We start from the raw sequence: 9,454 nt of genomic DNA, 5'->3' as shown, positions 1-9,454 counted from the left end.
GTACCAGACGGGTGCGTTCAATAAAAAAAACATGAAAGATTCTCATAGTTTGTGTGTTATTAGATGAAGCACATTGTGTTAGATGTTGATCAGATCACATTTTATTTACAATTCATGCAGAAAACCAGGTAATTGCAAAGGTTTTTTTTAGTGAGTGTGTGAGTGTGAGAGTGTATGTGTGTGTGTGTACACATGATTCCATCTTATATGGGTTCAAACATTGCACTAAAATCACATTTTATACAGAACCCCCATTTGCTAGACGCTCATTTATTGAAAAACAAACACATTTTAGGCCTTAAAAATATAAACAGATCTATTGAAGATTTTAGAGCCAAAATAAATACTTTTATTAACAATTCTGGTGGCTTAAAAAACACAACAGCATTTGTTTAATTAATCAGAGGTTTGAAATCCCGAAGCCGCACCGCACTGGCACGAGTCGCCCTCGGTGTTACGGGCTCTCTGCCTCGCGCATTGTTTTCTTAAACAACAGGAAGCACATGGCAGCCGTTTCCTCGCCCCGGCGCGTGCCGCGGGATATCCGAGCCCCGGCGATCCCACAGGAGTCCACTCTGCCGTAACCCGATCCTTATAATACCTGCCGCTTAAAGGGAGCGGATTTTCTTCTTTTCAAAGAAGAGGACGTGCTGTCTGACTGAAAGGGGGGGGGGGGGGGAAAACAAGAGTTTTTAATAATGCAAAAAATGGTACCTTTCACGGTTCAGCCTGAGAGTACCAAATGAGCTTCTGCTGCAGGTAGAGCTTGGCTGGCCCTGTATAGTGTATAGCTTAATCAGCAAGAGATCTTTAAAGTCTTCTCATTCATTGCATTATCAAAGGGCCAGCTCAGCCCTTTTGTTGGGAGAAACCTACAGTGCCGGCCCTCTACGAGGAATAGTAAAGTCAAGGTAAAAGTAGAGTGTAGGTTCTCTTGTCAGAGGGGATATTATAATGCTGCATGAATATTTGCGGGGCCGATATAATGAGCTCTCCAGTGACCCGATCGTTAACAGAAATGTACAAAGAACACGGGAAGAGCGGAGATTTCACCCACAACTAAGGCAGGGATTCGTTACAGTGAGGGCAGTAAAGGTACGGAATCCACCGCCGAGAGAGGGGGTTCTATTAGATACACCAGATGCCTCCAAAAGTGGTAAAAGCAGAACATACAGTCATATTTTACAGCTTCTCCATCCGAGGAGGAATCTGATCGCCTTTTGGAGTCACAAAAGATTTTTTTGTGGCAAAATCCGAAAAATTGAATTTTTTTGCCTTCTTTTGGAAGAAAATCCGCTCCCTTTAGCAGGAAGGATCGGTAGACGAACTTGGGTCTTTTTAAACCTTAATTACTATGTTACTATTTAAAACAATGGGAAAGAGAAAGCTTTATAAAATAACTGACATCTCCGGGGGGGGGGTCTGCAGGCACCGGGATTAAACACGCTATCTGCATGATTATGGCTCATACATTCAAAGATTAGACGGAGATATTTTTTAGCGAAAGGATAAAGCAAATGATTAGATTAATATAAGGATGCATTTCAGAATCCAAAGTATCAGTGAGCAACAGCTTCGTCATTTAAACGAACTTAACCCAAAACCCTCCGCTCTGAGGACGTGAGGCTGTGAAGCGGGTGTCTGGTGGGCTAAAATGATTTTTAAAAATAAGACATAGGTGCACAATGGTAGGCAAATAATATACGTGAATTTCATAGCACGGCTAGAACTGTCTGCATGCAGATATACGCTATGGTCAGCGGGGAACCGCATGCGCATCTGCCATCACAGCGCATGCACACGGCATTCCGCTCTGCTGACAGGCGAGGCATCGACAGACGCGTCCGAAACCCGCTTACCAGCGTGAGAAGTATATTTCATGCAAATACATGAAATATCCCAATACTAGAACAGCTAATGCTTTATACAGCGCAGGGTACTGCCAAAAAAAATAAAAAAGGGGCTCGGATCCACGGGGAAAATACTTTGCAGATACAGAGACAAGACGGTCAGGAACTCACCGAAGGGATCGTATTTCCTTAGAATTAGTTTCTCCTTAAGTTTGTTCCTCTTTGTGTTGAAACGGTACCCAGATCCTGCCGCGCTCATCATTTGGACCAGAATAGTTCTAAATAAAAACAGAGAGAGGTCAACATTTTTAACATACTTGGATTTTTTTTTTTTTTTTTACACAGAGCCAACATATACCATAGCGCAGGGTGTGTGGGGGTGTCATAGCAGAAAATGTATTTCATGTACAGACACAAAGCGCGTGTACTGAAGTGTAACCGCATGGCTGTAATAATAAATAATGGACAACAGCGGAATAAACCCATCGCTCTCCTTTTATTCTATATCAGTGTTTTTGTTGCATAAAAGCAGAAACGCGAACGGTTTACTTACTTTGATTTGCTCTTCGCAACTATTTCGGTGAAATAAAGGGGGAAAGAGAAAACAATTGGTTAAAGTTGGATTACAGCATTTTTACAGCACGCGGCGCTCGCTCCTGAACGGTTTGGTGAATTTGCTTTATGGCGCGGACCACTTCACGCCGACTCCACAGATAAATCCCACACGTGGCTCCCGGCCCGCCACGTCACACAGAGACGGGAATCATCCTTCGGAGGCTGACAGGGAACCGGAACCAAGGATGGCTGGGGCGCCAGAGTTTTTTTACCAGCTGGGCTAGAAGAACGGCGCCAGGCAGGAAACAAAGAGTTAAATAATAACAGAGTGACGCATGTAACAATGTATCATAAACACATTGCCCATTGTAAAGCATGGGCACTCAGTAGCGCACGGCGGTGAGGAGCGGGCACTCAGTAGCGCACGGCGGTGAGCGGGCACTCAGTAGCGCAGCTAAATCTTATTTCGGTCAATGTTTTACCACAATAAACCAAATTAAGCCCCAAATCACGTGACACCCGGAGGCTTTGGGGGTTTTAAGTATTAGGGGTTATTAAACAATGAAGGCAGAATACTTCAATATGTAACCCACAGCAGAAAACAGGCTTCAGTTTAATGGCAGTCCCCCATAATGCCAAACCCCCCTTTCATCCTACGTCTCTCCCTGACAGTTTGCTACACGCGCGTTACACAAACACACAATACTAACACGACACGCAGGTCAGGAACATGCTGCCGCCTTTTAACTCCGCAGTTTTTACTCCAAGGACAGCCACAGCAAAGGACCGCTTCCGGGTTCAGCACGCCGCTTCCGGCTTGCTGGCCGTCGAGTCGCGTTCAAACTGCGGGAAGAGTTCGAAGCACACGAGAACGTGCACGCGTTATCGCTACGATCTAAGATGCGGGTGCCATTTCGATGGAGGCTCGAAGTGCGGGGATTCTAACTCTCCGAGCGATGCGCAGTTAAGGCTCTGGTGCTTTATACTCTGGGGTCCCAGCCGCGTGCGTGAGCCGCTGCGTGCCGTCAGGTGTAATCGCGTGCATGTGATGTCCATGTAATTACTGTGCGCAGATATGAGATTCATGTGCACAATATGTAACAGAACGCAATATGTTGCTTGAACGCAATTCAAGAGTTTGTATCATTTTGCTGGTTGCTATGACGATAAGACCGGTTTTCAAACTTAGCAGCGGACTCGCGTTTTGCGTATAACCGCACCTCCCAACATGTGAAAGAGGGGCACTTTTTTTCTTTATGGCTCTCGCAATTGCACTTTACAATGTGGCGCACGCTTCGTTTCTGTCAGCACCGTCACCCATATTAAAAATAACCAACACATTGAATTCCCGTGGCGCTCAGCCAGATATACCGCTTTGCCGACTGAGCGTCATGGGAAGTACAGTTATCAGTAGATAACGCTGCAGATGCTAGCTGTGAATTACGATTCCTATGATGCTCAGCCAGCCAGATGTCCACCATGACGAGGCATCGTGGGAGTTGTGATTCACGAGTAACACCTGTCATATCATCTGCTGTTAACTATAACAGTTCACATGAGGCTCAGCCAGACATACTGCTTCCGTGATGCTGCCTGAGCATCATGGGAAGAGCAATCAACAGTAAAGCTGCAGATGTTAGCTGTGAACTACAATTCCCATGATTCTCAGCCAGCCAGGTGTCCACCATAATGCTGACTGAGTATCACTGGGAGAGTAGTCAACAGCAGCATAGATTCTTTTTTTATTTAAACAAAGGCTAATGTTATCCTCCCAGGACCCTTACACACTGCCCTTACACGCACCTGCCCATAACACACATATACACATACACTGCCTTTACACACACCTGCCCATAACACACATACACTGCCCTTACACACATATGCACTGCCTTTACAGATACACTGCACTTACACGCACCTGCCCATAACACACATAGACTGCCCTTACACACATATGCACTGCCCTTACACACAAATGCACTGCCCTTACACACATATATGCACTACCCTTACAGATACACTGCACTTACACGCACCTGCCCATAACACACATAGACTGCCCTTACATACACGTACACTGCTCTTACACACACATATGCACTGCCCTTACACATACACACATATACACATACACTGTCCTTACACACGAATGCCCATACACACTGCCTTAACACACACCTGCCCATAACACACATATATATATATACACTGTCCTTACACATGACTGCCCATACACACTGCCTTAACACACACCTGCCCATAACACACAGATATACATACACTGTCCTTACACACGACTGTCCATGCACACACCTGCTCATAAACACACATACACTGCCCTTACACACAGCTTACAAATACCTATACTGCACTTACATACACCTGCCTGTACACACACACATACACACACACACACACACACACACACTGTGTGCTTCCTGTGTAGGCGACTGCCTCGCGTCCGAGGCAAACCCCCAGGAACCGCCATTCACCATCACGCGAGACTCCCATTATGAACGGATGCATCGCGCTCTGAATGACCAGGATGCTCCATTCATGTAAAGTGAGTGCTGCGGATAATTTGAGGACCAATCAGGAGCCTCAGAGAAATAATAATAATAATTTGGGAAAAAAAAGAAAATAGCCAACAGGTTGCCAGCTGATCTATAGTCACGCTGAAAAAACTTTGTGATATATTTTTTTTATTTTTTTTTTTTGCTGAGGCTTCGGGTCGTTCGCCGACCAATCAGCAGCACCCACTTTACATAAATGAAGCATTGAGGCCACCATAAGGCTGCTAGCAAATGTATCTTTTGTATCTAAACTGCATTTTTACATAATATATTATCATTTAACCCTTTATTTTCTGTGTGCATCAGTGTCTAAGTGTATTTTGGCTGGTGGGCTGTCCAAAAGCCGTCTCAAATGAGACACAGGTATGTTGGGTTTTATTTAAATTCAGGACACTTACAATAATATATTTTATCGTGGGTCAACTGAACCGGTTTGCGGACCATTTTCATGGTGATATAGAAAAAAAAATGTGTTTTTCCCCCTAAATATTTTCTGTATTTTAATGTATTATTCATACTAAATGCTGGACTATACATCTAAAAATGGTATCAAAAGAAAACTCTGTCTGTCCTTGAAAAAAATAATATATTATTTGTGCGGGCGCAGGGAAAATGAAAAAAGGAGAATGATGGAGAAAAGAGGAATGAGAACAGGACTGCGCAACGGGGTCTGGGGCTGTTGGGCAATAAAGGGAAGTGTCGGTGGATATTGCAGCAGCGGCTACGTGGGGGCCTTTTTACTGACGCACGCAGTGGGCCCTGTTTACTGACGCACCGAGTGGGGGCTTTTTTACTGACGCATGCAGCGGGAGCCTGACATTTCCCTTGTGTCCGGCGGCACTTGGCTTCCCCCTCATCTTCTGCTTCTTTGTTCACCACAAAAAAAAAAAAAAAGCAGCTTCAGGAGAGTCGAATCTGCTGCGATAATAAAAATAATAATATAATAACAATAATAATATAATAATAATAATAATAATAATAAAATAACAATAATAATATAATAATAATAAAATAACAATAATAATAATATAATAATAATAATATACCGTAATAACAATAATAATAATGTTAATAATGATGATGGAACGCCGGAGATTCCCTGCGCCGGATACAGTAACATACAGACCCAGAACCTGCCGGCGGATCGGCCCCATCCGGCCCACGTTTAGTCACCAATTTCTCTTGCTGTAACAACTCAAACCTTAATCAGTCGTTGGTCTCGTCTTAGATTCAGGAGCCGTATGTCTATCCCATGCGTGTTTAAATATCCTCACTGTATTACCCTCTACCACAGGGGTGTCCAAGTTTTTTCTGCAGTGGGCCACTTCATCAGAATTGTATACGTGCGCGGGCCGCACTCATTTTTCACTGTGAGAAAATATGGCCTTTAATAAAATATGCAGATTAAAATAAAGTAAAATGACACAAAACCTTTACCCTCACTGATTTCTGGGCCTAGAAAGTGTTGTGACTACAAATTAAGGATAATTAAAAATGAAATAGTTCTATTTATTCTAGGGATGCACCGAAATGAAACTTCTGGACCAAAACATTCACTTAACCAAAACCGAAAATGACCCCCCACATTTAAAAATAATAATAAAAACTCACATTTTTAATAAAAGTAGGTAACACACCACAATTGGACAAAAAAAATTAGCAAATGACTTGGCATGATAGGAGTGTGATTGTTAACAGCAATCACACTCCTATCATACCCAGGCAACGAGTAAATGCTGGTACCTAGGCATGATGGGACTGTGCTTGCTGTGATTGCTGTTAGCAATCACACTCCTATCATGCCAAGTCAGCCAGTACATGCTGGTACAGGGTGGCTGTAAGTGATGTGCAGACCCCATACTGCTGGCAGCATCAATACACAAGGGGGGCAGATAGCCAGGTTTCAGCATGTACTGGCTGACTTGGCATTATAGGAGTGTGATTGCTAACAGCAATCACAGCAATCACAGTCCCATCATGCCTAGGTTCCAGCACTTACACATCCATGCTATCACACACACACAAATTCATTCATATACTCATTTATTCACAGATTCATTCCCTCAATCACGCATACTCATTCAAACAACCTCCCCACCCCCTTACCTGCACTGCAGCTCCTTGATGCCGCTCACAGACTTCAGCAGGGGGCGCGGCCTCCCTCTGCGTTCTCTGGTACTGCACAGAGGAAGCAGGACTGGAGCGGAGTCATGTGATGTCACATGAACTCTGCTGGGTTACGCTTCCTCTTTGCAGTACAGAAGACCCTCCCATTGGTAAGTAGCAGGGCTCTTGTTGTAGCAGGGCTCGAGGTACGGCCCACGTAAGATCGGTTGCCCTGGGCCGCATGTTGGACGCCCCTGCTTTACCACATCTGCCGGGAGGCTGCTCCACTTATATACTCAGTAAAGTAAAACTTCCTTCCATTCCATCTCAGTCTCTGACTCTCTAGTGTTAGATTCCGGTCTCTTTTTGTAACTTTTCTCCTCCTTTGAAATAAATTCCCTCCTGTCCTTTATTAACCCCTTTATGCCAGAGGCTTGGATGGAATGTAAAGAAGGTTTACTTTGCTGAGAGGGTGGTAGATATGTAGAACTGCCTCCCAGCAGAAGTGGTAGAGGGTAATACAGTGAAGGTATTAAACATGCATGGGATAGGCATACGGCTCCTGAATCTAAGACGAGACCAACGACTGATTTACAGCGGGAGAAACAGGCGACAAGACGGGGGCCGGATGGGGCCGATCTGCCAGCAGTTCTTCTCCAGCAGGATGGGCCCGCAAGCCACTTGCTTTTTCTATTCTCCGCAGAGATCGAAATCACCAAAGAAACGAAAGATGGCCTTCTGTGACCTCTGGCGCCTGGTGAGTGGGACGTAGGTAAGTATTGTTCTTGTTTCCATGACATCACGTACCAGACACGAGATCCGGATCTAAAAATAACTGCTCTGCCCATTCATAAAAACCGAGAGGGCCGGGTCAAAGATGTTCGGTTACATTTACGCTCAGGAAGCTCTGGGGAGGAAAAAGTGAAACCCAAACCGACCGCAATCTGTCATAAATGTGCGTGTGCTGTGACCGCGATACGTATTCGTAGAGGTTTCTCCTGCCGCTGCTTGGGGGTCGCTACTCAAAGGGGTCATCCAAAAAGAATCAGGAGGAATAACTTTTACCGAGTCACAGAAACCCCAAAAGATTCTATCGCAGAAATATATTTATTATAATAAAAAATGTTCGGCCCCCGTGTAGTCTGCCCGTTATTCCTGCTGTTAAGACTCAAACCTTAATCAGTCTTAGATTCAGGAGCCGTATGTCTATCCCATGCATGTTTAATTCCCTCACTGTATTACCCTCTACCACTTCTGCTGGGAGGCTGTTCCACTCATCCGCCACCCTCTCAGTAAGGTAAAATTGTAATTCCATCACATGGCAAAGACAGTTCCCTTTTTTAGCTGAAGCTATATATTCATATACTTGCCAATCATCCCTGATGCCCCTGGTATGAGGGTATCACAGCGTTCCTTGCCATGCCTCTAACCACACCCCTTTAACATAAAATATCCCTCCCACTTTGAAGAATGACCATGCGCACATATTTTTCTTTATTATTATTCCACTTTATTATATTTATGGATACATTTCATTATGTTTTCCCCCCAACGATCAGCACTCCCGGGAACTCTGAGCGTTTGCCCCCCCCCCGTGTCAGGGTTTTTGCCCCAATCTCAGGGTGAAGTCTGGAGCGGAATCCTTCCTATCCCCCCCCCCCCCCCCGCTTGAATGCAGGTGACTCAATTAAGTGACTGTTGAAATACTGACAAGTCAAGTTATACATAGAATCTTCGTGGTGGGCTGTTAAAGGGTTAATAAAGATGGTCAGGGTTGTGGGTGAAGCTGCAGGATCCAGCATCCCAGTAACCTCTCTTTGTGGGTCAGCCAACCGGCTTCAGTCCCAGCGTCACCAGTAAGATCCGGCACATCCCACCGAGTCATTTAATTGGTTCTGGAAGCTGGGGATTTGGCTCCTCTGGGATTTTTGGCTACCATTTCCCAGAAGGGGGTTTGGTCGTTTCTGCCGGTAACTGCCTGCGGGTAACGCGATCAGCACACAGCTCACTGACGGCCCTTTATCACTCCCATCACGCCTGTGTTCCAATGGCCCTTTATCACTCCCATCACTCCTGGGTTCCAATGGCCCTTTATCACTCCCATCACTCCTGGGTTCCAATGGCCCTTTATCACTCCCATCACTCCTGTGTTCCAATGGCCCTTTATCACTCCCATCACTCCTGTGTTCCAATGGCCCTTTATCACTCCCATCACTCCTGGGTTCCAATGGCCCTTTATCACTCCCATCACTCCTGTGTTCCAATGGCCCTTTATCACTCCCATCACTCCTGTGTTCCAATGGCCCTTTATCACTCCCATCACTCCTGTGTTCCAATTCCCTTTATCACTCCCATCACTCCTGGGTT

General features: G+C 45.1%; 2 protein-coding genes across 2 annotated transcripts in view; one reads left to right on the top strand and one right to left on the bottom strand.

Moving 5' to 3' along the window:
• Positions 1 to 608: 608 nt before the first annotated feature.
• On the bottom strand, positions 609 to 3,137 carry LOC149281684 (large ribosomal subunit protein bL33m-like). Its single transcript, XM_089499117.1, has 4 exons — positions 3,116 to 3,137; positions 2,404 to 2,422; positions 2,022 to 2,128; positions 609 to 658 (listed from the first exon to the last, which is right to left on the bottom strand). Exons 1-4 carry the CDS (start codon positions 3,135 to 3,137, stop codon positions 609 to 611), a joined length of 198 nt encoding a protein of 65 aa, XP_089355243.1.
• Positions 3,138 to 7,715: 4,578 nt separating this feature from the next.
• The window catches only part of LOC149281683 (uncharacterized), a 49,634-nt gene continuing 47,895 nt past the window's right edge, over positions 7,716 to 9,454 (top strand). The window contains exon 1 of the mRNA XM_089499109.1: positions 7,716 to 7,844. Within this exon, the coding sequence (XP_089355235.1) occupies positions 7,716 to 7,844 (129 nt within the window). The remainder of the gene's footprint in view (positions 7,845 to 9,454) is intronic.

This window comes from Sceloporus occidentalis, unplaced genomic scaffold (assembly GCF_023333645.1).
Source record: "Sceloporus occidentalis isolate IW3139 unplaced genomic scaffold, rSceOcc1.0.p SCAF_129, whole genome shotgun sequence".
Taxonomy (NCBI): domain Eukaryota; kingdom Metazoa; phylum Chordata; class Lepidosauria; order Squamata; family Phrynosomatidae; genus Sceloporus; species Sceloporus occidentalis.
The sequence above is the reverse complement of the archived record's forward strand: the minus strand, read 5'-3'. Positions and strand labels throughout refer to the sequence as shown.

Bases quoted from the DNA above. Each gene is read 5' to 3' on its own strand.
- LOC149281684 (XM_089499117.1), bottom strand. From the start codon at position 3,137: ATGTTCCTGACCTGCGTGTCGT. The intron at 659-2,021 runs GTGAGTTCCTGA...CCCCCCTTTCAG, and splicing joins AAGGAAATACGATCCCTTCG to TCAGACAGCACGTCCTCTTC.